This window comes from Sturnus vulgaris, chromosome 1 (assembly GCF_052056855.1).
Source record: "Sturnus vulgaris isolate bStuVul1 chromosome 1, bStuVul1.hap1, whole genome shotgun sequence".
Classification (NCBI taxonomy): Eukaryota; Metazoa; Chordata; class Aves; order Passeriformes; family Sturnidae; genus Sturnus; species Sturnus vulgaris.
Window position 1 is genome coordinate 57,335,711 of NC_142243.1, and position 15,870 is coordinate 57,351,580.

The following is a 15,870-nucleotide window of genomic DNA, read 5'->3' on the forward strand; positions in this document are numbered from 1 at the left end:
GCAAATATCCACACTGCAGGCAGTGGAGGGCCCTGTGCCAGAGCAGGTGGATGTGTCCTGTAGGAATTTGCAAGCTGTGAAAACAAGCCCACACAGGAGCAGGCTCCTGGCAGGAGCCACAGCATGTAGGGGACCCACAGCAGAGGAGTTTGTTCATGAAGGGCTGGATTCTGTGAAGAGAACTCCAAACTGTAGCAGAACATGATAAGGAAGGAGCAGCAGAGAGGAGCTTCAGTCCTTTGTTTCCCTGTGCCACTGAGGGGAATAGTAAGATATAGAAATGAGGAATGAAGGAGTGAAGTTGGGCCTATAAAAAAGGTGGGTGATGGAAAGGTGGATTTAGTTTTGCTTTTCTTTTTTCTCCTCTCTCACTTGATTTTTAATTGGCAATAAATTAAATTAATTTTCCCCAAGTCAGGCCTGTTTTGCCTGTGATGGTAATGAATAACAATCTCCCTGTCCTTGTCCTGACCCATGAGCTTTCTTGTCTCATTTTCTCCCCCTGTCTTGTTGAGGAGAGGGAATGAGAGAAGCTGGGTGAATGCCTGGCAGCCAGCCGAGATTAACCCACCACAGAACTGTAAGTGAAATCAAAGGGAAGTTGTCAGGGCTCATGGAGATGTGCAAAGGTTCAATGCTCTCACTGAAACAGGGGATAGATTGTGTTTGTGCACCAGCAGGCAGAATTTGGAGTGTCTGATCCATTAGATCCTGAGTAGCCAAGGACCCTCTTGTACAAGGCTGCCAAGCAGGCTGCAGCAGGAGCCACGGTCCAGGGCAACGAATATGTTGGTGGTGAGCTTTGTATCCTACATTTCTCTTAACTCTGGCTGTGAGTCTTTAGTGTAGCAGCCTTCCTCCCTCTCCCTCCAATGCATTTCCACGTTGTCACAAGATCAGCAGAGCAACGCAAGTACAACCCTCTGCTCCTCAGCCAGCGGGGCCCCAACACCCCTGTGCTGAAGCCTCATCCCTGGGGATCCCACACCTCTCAACAGGAGCCAGCCTGCAGCCTGTGCTGGAGGTTAACTCAGTCCTGCAGTGCCAGCAGGAGCCACAGTCCAGGGCAAGGCTCCCTAGTTTGGATCATGATCTGTATTCACTGGGGAAGAATAGAGTCTTTGAAGAGAGACTCTGAGGCAAAAAGCCTCTTCCCAGTGCAGTGTCCTTCCCACCTGTTGAGAGGTGTGGGATCCCCAGGGATGAGGCTTCAGCACAGGGGTGTTGGGGCCCCGCTGGCTGAGGAGCAGAGGGTTGTACTTGCGTTGCCCTGCTGATCTTGTGACAACGTGGAAATGCATTGGAGGGAGAGGGAGGAAGGCTGCTACACTAAAGACTCACAGCCAGAGTTAAGAGAAATGTAGGATACAAAGCTCACCACGAACATATTCTCTTGAAGATATTTTTCTTCCTTGAATTTTTCATTGATGAGAGTTTGTAGTTAGTTTGTATTCTCTTATTTTAACTCCTGGAGGCAGTATTCAGAATGATTAAAACCACGGCACGTGCCAAACAGCTTTTGGCACTGGATGCAAGTGGCTATTAGATCATTGATGATTTGCTGGACCATTTTAGTATAGTCTTTCAAGGGCCTTTTGCATTGCTCCTAATACAAATCCAGGACTTACTTTCTTGGGTATATGAAAGTTTAGTTATTGATTTCAAACTTCCATGGTGGTAATACCACAGTGCACATTGTGGATTACAGTAGTTCAGTTATAGGAAGAGAAAGGTTAGCTTGTGTTTTTTCATACTGTTTTAAAAGATGAGAAGATTTTATGATTTTTCAGAAGACAAGTGATTGATAGTCCTGGAATCCTTGTCCATTCACAAAATAAATGCGTCTGGATCAAAACCAGCACACATTTTCCTCCAAAGCATCAGGAAATGGATTGCTTGAAGAATTCTATTGCTTTTACCTACTCAGAACAGCATGGTAAAAATCAGGAGTACAGACAAACCTTTCACCCAGAAAATCTTAGGCAATAAGGAATTCCAGTGACCCTAATTTCACATGCAGAAAGAATTAGAGAGCTTTGCTCCAGCTGACCAGCAGTAGCAGAGCAGGAATTGTTGGTGTCTCCTCTCTACCTGAGGCACAGCACAGGTGTTTGACCAAGGTCATACACAAGTATTCAACACAAAAGCAGGAAATCAAGTTGACATTGCTTGGGATCCAGCAGTTCACAAGGATTTTGTTGATTAGGTTTCTTTAAATAATAAAGAATTAAGTCAATGGTTATGAAGTTTATGTTCCAAGAAGCTGATACTAGATTATGTTATATACGGCCTTAGACATTCCATTTACCTGCAAGAGAGGGCAAAGCCAAAGCTCCATTTTTTGAAATGAAATAGTTACTCAACCAGAGATGTAAACACAAGTCAATAGTAAAACCAAGCTTACAATGTTTCCAGCAATCTATTTCTGGATTTTGAGATTATCTTTCTCATTTCCATCTTACTATCATACATATTTCTTGCTTTAAGCAGACAAGTGCAATCTGTTTGCATACTTATTGTCATTACTAGAGAGAATTAACCTCTTATTTGAAATAAAAAGCATTACCAATAGAGAAAGCACTTGGGTGAAACTGTAAGAAAATTAAGATAAAAAGCAATAAATGCTTTGTGAGGAGCTGGAACAATATAATATATAGATTAGTGGAGTCAGTGAGGTGAGGATGAAGCTGATTCAAGTCTATCATCTCAGGTACACAGATGGGATGGCAGCCTTTGTCTGAGAGCTCTTGTTCCCAGGAACAGTCAGATGACTGAAGCAATAAGAAAATTCTGGCTGAAGTAAAAGAGGATTCTACCTGAGCAAAGTTCAAGTACTGCTGTGTGGTTCAGCATCTCATTTCTACAGAAATGAATGTCATACCTTTTATGTAAAACACTGAGCTAGGGAGCCAGTATAATCAACTCAAGTGGACAATATCTTGCTACATATTTAACATTGGATTGTGGGATTTTAGTAGTCCATTAAACTTACATTGCAATTTTGAGGATGATATAAAAAATTACTTATCTGGCCAGCACTAGAGCTCTGACACAGCTATGGGCAAATGAGTTAAAATCTGCTCTGGCCCATTTGTTATCAAGGGAAGTGCTTGATGTGTTTTACAGTCTTTGGTACTGAAGCTGATGCAAAGACCAGAAAATAATTTAAATCACATCCTGAGCTGATAAAGTGCCTTATAAAGAAGAAAATGCTTTTTTTGTAAACTGGCCAAAATTGATGAAGTGACAAACCAATAAAGCAATAATAAATTGTTTGTTTTTCAACATGAGATACTTTTATATATATATATACGTGTGTATATATGTATATGTTTCAGCATATAATAAACTTCCAACATGCTATTCATATACTACAATAATTTTGTGGTCTATGTCATATTCCTCTAAAAATTAAATTAAAGGAATAATCTTATGAATTCTAGAAAATTAAGAAAGGCTGTGGAAGATGAAAGGATTTCAGTGAAGTGAGAAGGTGCTAAAAACTCACTATGTTCCAATCAGGTATCTAACCTGTAACTGGCTTACTAATATCTTGGATATTAACAACGGATGGTCTCCATGATCTCAGAGGAGGGGGAGGTTTGGTCATGACTCCAGAACTTTTACAACATCTTGCTTACTCTTGCCTTCCTTTTTTCCTTTAGGGGTGATCTTCTTTGCAGTTCAGTCAGTGCTCTTGATTGTTGTCAGTAAATTTGTTTCCTTTCAGCTACCCAGCTCCCTGAAACTTAGGCATGTTTGTTTGCAAGTTGTCTGGCTACAAGTGAACTAATGGGAAAGAAAGTCCTTTGAGTTGTCTGTCCTTTCCCTGGGGAGAGGATTTCTTATCCGAGATAATGAGCACGGTTTTGAAAAGAATGGGCATCAATTGCTATCAGTTTGAACATTGGACTTCACTCTTCTATGTCATGGTGATGCTGACATTGCAAAGCTAGGTATTGCACTCTTTTCACCTACTCCAGGCCGTTCACAGCTTCCTGTGTCCTTAAATGCATGTTCCTCAGTCAAAAATTGAAAATCTTCTTTGTATTTAACCCATTTATACTAGAAAGAGGAATGTCAGCTGGGCCAGCTTTCACAGTGTTTAGCAAGCCTGCAAAGAGTTTACAGCAGGTTGTCCATTTCAATATTCTCTGTGAGAGTGGATGCAAGAGCCTGAGCAATTTCATTCTGATGTGGTGAGAGCCTCAGCTCGCCTTTTACTGCACCCTCTAAATTACAGTTTGTGGAGAAGGAAAAAATATGTCCCTGAATTGCCAGCACAAACCTTACAGTATGCTTTCCTTCTCCTTTTAACTGCCCTGCTCTTTGAAAGTGACTTCTAAAACTTTCTCAAGACGTACTAACATATGGGTGTATCTTTTAAAGATGATTGGATTCTACTCTTAGATCTTTTAATTCAGGTTGTAGATAGTCCAAGAGAATGGCTCTGCAATGATCTAAGCCATTCTCTGTAGTTATTTATGATTTTATGTTCTTTTTTTTCAGGAAATGAACAACACAGTGTGAAAACAAATTGTGTAAGGGGACTGGTGATGGAACATTTAAGTGAAGCATGGACATTTCAATTGAAATACATCATGTTAGTCAAATGTTGCCTGCTGGGCTCATTAGCAGTAACAGGATTAATTCTGTGGCCTGTGGTATGCAGGAAATCATGGTGCAAAAAACAAATGGCCTTTACTCTCTGTAGTGTGGGAATATCTAAATGTACCAGTCCTTAGGTATTCACTTTGTCTTAGGTTCTGGAATGACAAAGAGTTGTGTACATGCTTTCATGGCACATCCATTTTCTTATGTTCTTGTCAGAGTTAGAGGAGAGTAATTGCAGGGAAGGAACTGATTGTTTTGTTAGTTCGTGATTTTTGTGTTGTTTGGGGGGGGGGATGGTTTTAACAGAGGTGATAGCTTTAGGATGAAAAGGTTCTTGAGGTTTTAGTTGCACTTAGCCTCTCTCTGTTTTGTGGTTCTTTTAAATAAACAAAGTGTGAATGCCTAGACCTTCAAATAAAGGCTGTAAAAGTCCTACAATGTCTGGATGCCTGTCACTTCTGTCAAGATTATCCAGTGAAAGGTGTTGCTGTAAACTGTCATAGAAGTGCAGAATTTTAGCTTTTCTCTCTGTTCCTCTCATACTCCAGCTGAGTTTGTTTGCATACCTGTCACATGCTTGTGTTTTTCATTTTCACAATCCATGGAAACCTTAAATAATAGATACATTCCCTTTTCAGATATCTTTATTATCCTTCTCCCAACACACCTCAACCCCATACCTCTGGTTTATGAATGCCTTTTCAACATGTCTACTCTATGCTTTATTGGTTTGATTTTTGTTCTTTTTGGTAACCAATCCACAAAACTTCACAGTTACAACTGAATAAGGAGTAGGACTTTGAGCAGGATTCTGTATTACTTGAAACTATAAGAAGTATTTTTTTGCTACATTTTTCTTCTACTTGCAGTGTTCTGGAAGTCTCTTCCACAGAACTCTGCAGATCTGTGGACTTCATCCCTTGAGCTGGACACTGTATTTCATAGGAAGCATGTGTGTGATAATAACAAACGTTTACAAGGGAAAGAAGACACATTTAGAATGTTACTGCATCATTTCAATTCCAAGTCAAAGGAACTCTCTATTTCCTTCATTCTTACCTTTTATATTGGTACTAATCATCAAAGCCAAACCAAACAAATTTGTGTATGGTGAGACATATATACACCAGGTAATATACAGTAGTTACTGGGTTTCTAGGCTAATATTTGAGCTTCAGTCCCTCTGCTGAGAAGAAAAGCAACATACGTGTGGATCCTGCTCCTTTTCAACCCAGCTTAAGTTCACTGTGGTTCCAGGTTAGTTTAGCTGGCCTCTCTTGGGGAAGGAGGAGAGTGTTTTAGTGCTGGTTGTCTGGTAGGGAACTGATGGGTGTTGGTGAATCTTATTAGTAGTATTATTTTCAGAGAATTGATCCACCCTTTTAACTCACAGTTGTCACCAGTCAAACAAAAGCAGTTTGTTTCTAAAGTGGAATCAATAAAAGGGAAAATATATTATGGTATTATGGCTTAGCTGGGAACACATCCTTTTTAACTTTTGCTATTTTGTCTTCTGTTTAAGGGTAGGTTTTCTTACCATTCATATTCTCTTGGTTGTACATTTCGTCTGTGTGATCTGTAATCTGCACAGAAAATACATGCTGCCAGCAGTACAAGGATAGTTTTTTTTGTTTCAGTGTTTGCTGCTAGTGTAATGTGTTATATTGATCCACTCTGGCCTCTGAAGAATTTTCTAGGTGGTGATGAGAAAGATGGTATATCTCCTCAAGACCTTAATTTTCATGCAAAACAATATTCAACAGAATCATAAAGCCCTAGACCTGGTAATAAAAATAGAAGCTGATGCTATTAATACATCATTCCAGATACACAGAGTGCTATTATGTGGCTCTTGGGCTGAGTAAAATTTCATGTAATCACAGTAACCATAGACTTAAGCTCTGTAAAGTTGGAAACCTATCCAGACGGCCATTCTCAAAGCAGCTTCTAAAGACTTCAGAGCTGCAATGTCTTAGGGCCCCAGATATGACTTAGTGTTAGCTTTTTAAAATACAATTACTGAACATAAGTGATCTACATTATGGAAGTAATAATAATAATGCTTTGCGCTCAGTGACCTTTTATTTAAGGACGCTAAAGCTCTTAACCAAGCCTTTTGAATACTCCCTTTCTGCTTATAGGAAATAGTGTTCAGAGTCTGGAACACCTGTGTGAGAGAATTGAGCAGGAGCAGTCCAACTCCATGGCATATTGCAAGCAGTCAGATGGAGTTTTGTGTGTGAGTGACACTGGAGAGTGCTCCTGTGGCTGTCTGTCCCTGACAGCTGGGAGGTGATGTCCTAGTCACCTAGCTGGGGCAGAGCTTCCTATACAGTAGTACTTTTAATCTTCAGCAGGGCCAGCCTGTGAGTGCTATTGCTTGTACATTGAAACACTGTGTGGCAGGAATGAGAATGACACACAATGGCCTAACCTGAATTTCCTTTATCTGCTCTGTGAACCCTGAGTGTAATAATGAAATTACCTAAAGGATTGGGGATTCTATGATTCACATATACTATGCTTACCCGAGGAGCTTATGTGTGGAGTGATATATCCTAGACTCTGTATATTTGGGACAGACAGGTAAATACCTTCAAAGACTGGCCTGTATTTTAGGGAAAATGGTTATGTCCTTTTTAAAAGTGCCACATGTTGTCCATGGATTTATGGTGCTTTAGTACTCAGCTTAAAAATCACATAATGGTATTTATTGGTAATGGTAGTAAATAACTGTATTTGACATTTGCTTTTCTATAGTCAGTAGGTTTTTTCTGTCTTTTTTTTTCCCCCTAAAACTGATTTTATTGTGGATTTTCAGGGTCCAAAGATCATTTCTGAGAATTTTCTTGGTGAGTCTTTTTGTTCTGTCTTTTAGGTCGATGTGATTGTGGCTTTGGGTGGACTTGGAGGACGCTTTGACCAAACAATGGCATCAGTAGAAACTCTTTTTCATGCAACAAATATCACTCCTTCTCCAGTGATAATTATCCAGGAGTGCTCACTGATTTACCTGCTTCAACCTGTAAGTGTTGTGAAAAGTTAGTTTGTAATAAAACTGACCTTCCACCCACCCTGACATCGTAGGTCGTGCTCCATTAAATGCTCACTTTATCAGTTATATTCTGTAGGGTCAGAGCTGAAATATAAAATACATTGCAGGCAAGCCGACAGCAATGGTGGGCTCTGAATTCCTCCTCTGAAAAACTTTATGTTTAATTTGTTCACGATAGATTTGTTTAAAATGGGAGAAACAAGAAAATCAGAAAGTATGAAAACTGAATGGGGTAAATATAGAATATTGATTGTAAATGTGAAAAAAAAATAAAATTAACCTTTTGAATTAGATTCCAGTAAGTCTAAATTTAGCGCACACCTCTTTTGCATGGTGAGTACCAATACAGATGTCTTCAATAAGAGGAGCAGAGAAAAGATGTAAGAGGATGTTAAGAGGGAGTTCCTGACATACACATCAGGCAGAGCTCTTATGCAGTTTGAATGGTGCAGTTCATTATGATGGAAATCCACCTAGCATCAACAGGGGAATTTATTTAAGATGTATTATTTCTGTGGGTTTTTTCAGATCTGTTATTGCATTTATTGATTCACAAAACAACACACACAAAATATCTTGCTGATCTTCAGCTTCTGAGATTTAAGTTAAAGGCAAATCTAAACATCAAACACTGTTCTCTAACAGTGATTCATTTATATTTTGGAAAATATGTTTTCCCCTTGGCAAGGTTTCTAAAAGTTCACCTACCTTTCCCAATTTCTCCTGGAAAGCTTACTCTATTAAAATAAATAACATTCACAGGTAAATTTGACACAACCTTGCAGCAGTGGTGCTTCGCTGTAATTTGAGAAAAGCATTAATGAAGTTCAATGAGATTATAGGTTTAAAGCCACAGGGCAGGTGCTCTATTAACAATTTGAAGCACTGTGTCTGCAAGAAAGGTAGTAGACACAGGAACTCTTTTGCCAGTATGATGAGGAATTACTCTGATCATTAGTTGCACAGCTAAATAGATGGAGGCAGCAGAGTGAGGAGGAAAGAGAAATAAAGGATAACTGTGGTTAAAATCTAAAAGTGAGGAGTAACTCGCTTGCAACTGATCTGTGTGTGCAGTACTTCACTGGCCACTGTAAATTTCCTTTAGGGTATTTTTAAGAACATGCTGAAGAGCTGAAATAAAGTGGACAATTTCTAGTTTAACTTACAAAACTCTTGCTAAGACTGGAAAGATTTCTAATTATTTTCATTCATCTCTTTCATAAGTGGCTTTAAAATCCCATGCCTAAGGTTGCTTTCATGAGTCTTCCATGAATAATTAAACCCTTTACAACTTGAAAAAAATCCACGATCTGTACATTTTAAATAGAAATGAGAGGTTGATAATTGTTTTGTTTGCTGGAAACTTCTTTGTTCTATTTTTAATAATGCTGTACCAAAAGTATTTAATACTTTCTGTAGATGGGCAGAGTTCCATAAGAAACTTCAGGCTATTTCTAGCATACAGAAATAAGGGGAAGATATAGGGGCAGGCCATTTAAACAATCTTAGTGCTAACTTTGACACAAAATTGCTTTTCGTTTTTGATTTAAACTGTTGGTATCTTCAGTCAACTGTTGTGGTACCTCCAGATAATAATATTAATAGATTAATAATATTAATAGTATTAATAGTTGTATTTTCTTTTAAAAAGTGAGTAGTTTATAAACTGAGAGAAACAAGGATCCTAAGCTTGGTAGTAGTTTGTCTCTTTTCTTTTTTTTTTTTTAATGGAGTGCAGCTTGATATTTTTCTCTTCCAAACAGCCACAATCATGACATTCTCTCTTTTCCCCCACTTCCATTTGTAATTTAAAATCAAGGTAGGAGGGAGTTTAACACAGTGGGAAACCCACTGACAGTTCAAAATGCAAGTCTGGAAACTGTGCAATAAATGAAGCAAGGTTTTGCGATTCAAAGGCTGATGCAAATGATAAAGTTGAGAGCATGTTGCTTTTTCTATAAATGTAGAATGGAAACATTTCTCTCTTGGGAAGAAGAATCTGATATTTATTGGATTCTTTGGATAAAATATATGAGCAAAACATAATTATGGTTTTGCTTCCAAATATGTTAACCTTTGGTTCAGTGTAGAAGGAGAGTGGTTCTCTGTCATGTGTACCCAGGCAGAATCTAAAATATTTGGACACAGCAGATAAACTGGTAATTCCTTAAGACCCCCTAGGAAGGATAACAAGGGGAGTAGCAAATCAAAATGCTGAATTTATAGTTAACAGTGCAGAAACCAAGAGGTGAATGGTGTGAGTAGATATCTAAGGCCACCAAAAATCTATTAATTATTAATCTATTAAAAAGATATTTCAAAATGTTACAATGTTGGTATAGAAGGTTATGGTAGAAGAAATACATCAATATTTAACACACTTGTACAGGGTCCTCAGCACTGCAGGAAACATTATAGACTTGCTAAAAGTGTTCAGAGTTGTAAGAGGAAGACAGCAAGGACAATGCCGATTTGGGGTCTAGTGCAGACTACCAGGCAAGGTGGACCAGGTAAACAAAGCCTTTTTTTTATTAGCCAATAACATTATACAGGTACTGAATGTAAGAGTAATTAGAACTTTGAGTATTGAGGCATTTCTTGGGAAATAGATAGGCAGACAGTGCAAATAGATTAAAATGTTTTGCCATGGAAAGCAAAAACTACAAGGAAGTAAACTCCTTTATGTTAATTTCTGACTTTTAAGGATGAGCTCCTGTAAGGAAAAGAGAAAAAAAGATGGGAATAATCACATCCCATAAAAACCTGTCTTCATGATCTCTATGGAGAAACTGGGTGGGAAGCTGAAATGTAGATATATAGACTCTAAGTATGTAAATGCCGATAAATTAATTTCAATATATGTCAAACCACTAAAAAAAATTAAGAAAAGAAAGCAGACATAAGATGAGTTGCACCCGTGGAAGGGCCCAAACAATGAGAACATGGTTTGTAGCTACAGAATTTATAAATTGACAGTGAAAGATTTTCTCTTGTCTGAATGGGAAAGGAAAACTAATGACAGGCAGCCTAAATGAGCATGTTTGCTCAGTCTTCACTAAAGCAAAATACTCCTTTGAGCAGATAACCAACACAGTTCAAATCAGTGCCAAAGTCTGAAGAATTTTAATTGCTTCAGAGAAAAAGCAAATAAAAGATGGAGCTGCCTTTGATTCTGCCAACTCCAAGGGCTGTTACTTTTTGTGTGCCATGCAACACTAATTAGGATAGGAGTCAGAAATAGGGAGACTTTGTAAGAATTTTAGGATGTGATGCTTGTTGTGAAGCATTTTCTCATGTGATGATTGGAGTTTGAAAAAAAAAAGAAAAGAGAAAAAAATATACCTGGGTACTGAATAGATGTTATATTTCATTCTGTAGTGGGGGAGGGAGGAAAGCTTGAATTTTTAATAAGGAGTAATCAGTCTTTATAAGCAGGATATTTTATGCAAGACTTCATACATTTTATGTTTGAAGTTTGGTAATATAAATTACCATTAGACTATACCCTGGCTGAAGAGCATAAGGCCCTTAGAGTCATGTTTATCATGCTAGCCATGCTCAATATGAATGGCTTAAGGTTTCACATACATACTTTCTCATTTTCTGGTTGTGTGCTTCTCAGGAGTACAGAAACATTAGCTTCTGTACACTGCACATAAATTATCTTTTATCTGTGAGTTTTATGGCAGTTTGTAATACAAGGTAATTGGATTTATGACCAAGAAATGAGAAGATGTCCAAGAGTTAATGAGGCCTGTCTTTTACATATACCAAGCAGTTCAGTTTTCCCCACACAGGATTCCAGCCCTAGGATGTAGAGAAGAATTGCTGCCTACAGATGAAAATGCATTACAGCAGCATATTTTTGTCAGTTAAGTAACTCTTTTGAAAGAGTGTGTGAATACTTTGATAACCCTTCTTCTTGCACCCGGCTTTTCTTGTGAGTGCATGCCTGCCTTCCCTGTGGGAAATTATGAATAATTTAACATCATAGGTAGTGGCCCAGCAGCTAAATGTGAGCAATAAGAATCAGGAATCCCATACCTTATTCTTGGCTCTTTACCACGATTTCTTTGAAGGGAAATATATTGGGTAGTCTTTTGATCCCACAGTCTCCTAGATTGTAAATTGGGTAAAACTCATGTCCTTCTCTGAATGGGTACTGTATGGCTTGTTTGGTTATTTACAAAATACCATTACATCCTCTGCTCTGCACTGAGGTGGAACATAATATCATGGTAATAGTAACAACAGTATTAGCAAGGCCCTTAATTAACATAAACATTGTCATACAGGAAGCTGTGCAGATAATTAGTTAGCATGGTCTGGAGCACAGCTTCAGTGGGAGGCAGCCATCCTTCTCACAGATGGTGTCTGGGCATGCTCTGGTTTAGCACAGGCAGGAGCTGCTTCTGAAGCATTTGGAAGGGACTGCCTTGTCATGGGGCCAAGAGAGAGCAGACACATGCACATGAGCACTGCTGTGCTGGTTGGCTTGTATTCCAGAGCTATTACCTGACCCCATTTACAGGTGCAGATAGAGTGCCTTGGCATGAAGATCTGCTCCTAGATAGAGACACTGCAGCAGATGAGAGAAAAGGTAAAAAGACCAGAAACTTTGCTGGGGTTTGTTGCAGCAATTCTCTGTGCCAATGTTACTTGATTTGGTTTGTGTAAAGTTTAATGGGAAGTTCAGGGTATATACCTTCAACTTGTGAGTTTTTCTCCAGCAGCCAGTTCTTGAAATTTGCAGGAACCTCAAGAATGAGTTATCTGATCAGTTCTGTACCGCCTCATATGTGTAAGATGCAGATCTGGCTTGTACTCAATGGAGAAAATAATGAATGTGCCTCCTGTGGGGGATAATTTTGGGGTCTGGAAATTTAATGTCTCCTTTTCCTAGATATGTATTTTTGATGGGTAAATTCAGTTTAAAAAAGATTGCAGGCATTTAAACATATACCTAATATTTAAACATGCATTTAGTACTTAAAATGTTTATTGTCCTGAAAAGTTCTCTCTCCTGTTTGGTGTCTTGTCTCAAAGAGCACTACTGGAACTCAATCTACTTGACAAAGCAGTCAGTCTCTGTGCTTCAAGCTCCTTGTGGAATTCACAAATACACTTCGTGTTCTTTGATAAATACCTCTCTTTTGTAACTTTTTCAATGAGAAAGCCAGCCATTCAGCTAGGCAGAGACACTGCAATGTAAAAAATATTAGCTGAGGAGAAGTCTTAATTTCTCTGGGAGCTTGAGTCCTTCTTTCCTTCTTTGGTAAGAAACTTTGAGGATTTGGTTACAGCTCAACTTCTGTTCTTAAAATAAGGCTTAAACCAGTCTGTATTTTTATTCTTTCCTGGGAAAATCCAGCTGGACAAATTCATTCTTATCCTGTGGTAATGTAATGGGCCTGTGTAAATGTGACCTACAAAAGGCTACAGGCAGAAAGAACTTAGGTTTATTTCATGGTAATTCGTGGCTATAAAGTGGTGTTGCTTCATGTTGCACAGGATTTCTCCGTTTTACTGAATATTAGTGATTCAAAATGAATTCATACTTGTGAATAACATTCTGACCTGGAAAAGATCTACTTGCTACCTTCCTTCTCAGTGTTACAAAAGGAAAATTCTAGGTGGATTTTCTCTTAACAGCCAACATTCTTTGTGACTTGGTTCTATTCCAACATCAGCAGATGTGTAGTATGAAGTATACAAAGATTATATAGAACCTTAGAAATAATAATTAGCTTTTTAAATAGTCAAATCCTTTTAAACAGTTTATTTAGCATCAGTTAAAAGTGCATTCTGCATCACTTTATGGATGACATCTAATAGTTATGGATTTCTTCTTTATAAGGAAGACAAATTGACAACAAAAAATTCATAAATCAGTTTGTTAGTTTGCCGGTAACCAGTTTAATAAAGTACCTATCTTTCAGGGAGGAAAGGAAAATACCAAGCCATCATTGCCAAGTGAAAAAGAATAGTCTTTATTAAATAAAATTTTCATCTTTTCATAGTTATTAAGAAACAAGTCATACTCTATAGCAGGATATTATAATCATACAGCTGTTTTTAAATTCACATCTTAATGGTGTCTGCAAGAGAAGAGGATGCAAGGAGTCCAATTGGATTACTTAGGTATTTCTAAATTCTGAAGTCATCCAGTGGGATTCTCAATCAATATCTTGCACTTGGTAAGTGTCAACAGTTCTGCTGGCAAATTTTTTCTATATTTCTCCAGATTTTTAATTAGTTACTGCAGCTTCTGATGGATGATCATCAAGGAGAACCTTGGCCCTAAATAAAACTCTTCCAATGAGATACCTGCTCTCTGTTGTTGCCCCTAGCTGTTGTGATATGATCTTGTCAATATGATAATATCTATTTTGTTGCTTTATGGAAACCACAAGAAGATTTTTGCTATAAAGCTGATTATCTTAGAGCTAGTTTGTTGGAGTTTTTTCCCCAAAACTTGTCAATTACTTTTCTTTCCTTCAAAATCTTAATCCGTCTTTTCATCTCCTCCCTTAAAAAACTTCTTTTTGCAGTGGTCTGATACTTTGGGCTTTTGTGTGCAATCTAGCATTAATAATTCTTCTGCTTTACATTAATGGTCATCAGCAAATTACAAAATATTTGTCTTTGACATTTGCTTATTGGTAGGAGCTGATACATAAGCTGGGATCAATAGGAAGCTGGTAAAACTTTGTCCTGTTTTAACAATATTGGTAAGCTGAGGAATACTACAGTGGTATTTTCACTTGCTGTGTGTTCACTTATCTTTATTCTGAATGGAACAAAGCTGGAGAATGTGTGTGTGTGTGTGTGTGTGTGTGTGTGTGTGTGTGTGTGTGTGTGTGTGTGTTCTTTACAGTTTTGTTTGGGTTTTTTCCCAGGTAGGACTTCACTCCTATACAGGGATTTTGTAGCAAGTTAAAGAATTTCTATGCTTTTTGTGAATAGATTTTTGTCCAATAAGGAAAAAAGAAGACAAAAGCACTTTAAAAGACTGTTAATTTGGATTCCAAATTTGACCAAAATATTTAAATATTTTGTACATAATTCAATAAGCTTTCTATTTCTACAAGATGCCACATGTTTATGCTTCAAAAAAGGAACATTATGGAAATGCTTAGCTGTATTAAGGTGTCATAGACTGATACTTTGCAGATTGATTTTGCAGTATTTTTATGATTATGATATAAAGTATTCATCATCTAACACCTGGGAAGAGTAACGCAATGTTTTGAATTTCAAGGTCAACCATTAGACATGAAGAAGTAAGAGGACTCAGAGGAATAATTATTAACACTTTCTGTGCCTTGCCTTATCAGATGCCATCCTCCTTACTAAGCAGTCATCATACTGCAAGATCTTATTTTCTTCATCTAACTTGTTTCTTCCACTTTCCCTTTCTTTTCCCTCTGGATTTTTCTTGGATCCTATCAACTGTCTTTTCTCAGTTAAAAAATCTTAATTAAAATCTTAATTTTTTAGTTCAGTTTTGTCTGAACTGTTCCAGCTTTAACTTAAGCAGCCACTGCTACGCTGAAGATTTTTCCCAGGATTTGTCTCCTCCCAGCAGTCACAACTGTGTGCCATGAAGCATTAATTCATCAATGTCCAGTCATTCTGACTTCATCTATTCATAAAATCTTAGCATCATATTCCTCTTGGGTCTCACAATGTTTCATCTTTATTTCATTGTACCAATGACCAAAGTGGCCCCATATTTAGTAGTGGAATCTACTGGGATGATACCTGCCACAGTGTGCCTTTGCATCACTCTGAAATCATTGCTGTGCTGTAACTCTTTGTTCAGCTTTTTTGTGTTAGCCCAAATTTCTCCAGCCCTGGAATTCTGTTCTACCCACTAAGTGACACTGTCTTTCTGAAGGCACCTTACTGTCTTGCTTGAGGTGAATATCACCAGAGTTTTGCAGTAGCAACTTTCCTCTTTGAGTATTGAGGGGATTTCAGTGATAGTTTAGGGGCATGCAATTTTTTAACTCCCTGCCTGAGTTACAGAAAGTTCTGTAGGGAAACTAACAAGTATCAGAAGTCTGTAATCTGTGACAGAACCTTATCTGGAAAGAAAATTAATGGGAAATATTTTAATTCATACAATCAAAAATATAGCAGGGAAAATCAATATTATTGTTCCTATCCTGAATGTAAATAACAGTAAAAATTGAAGT

The 15,870-nt window shown here is 37.9% G+C and overlaps 1 protein-coding gene across 2 annotated transcripts in view; it reads left to right on the top strand.

Moving 5' to 3' along the window:
• Positions 1-15,870, top strand: part of TPK1 (thiamin pyrophosphokinase 1) — a 293,837-nt gene that overhangs the window by 185,467 nt on the left and 92,500 nt on the right. For both annotated transcript variants that reach the window (XM_014887648.2, XM_014887650.2), the window contains one exon: positions 7,493-7,639. In XM_014887648.2, the coding sequence (XP_014743134.2) occupies positions 7,493-7,639 (147 nt within the window). The remainder of the gene's footprint in view (positions 1-7,492; positions 7,640-15,870) is intronic.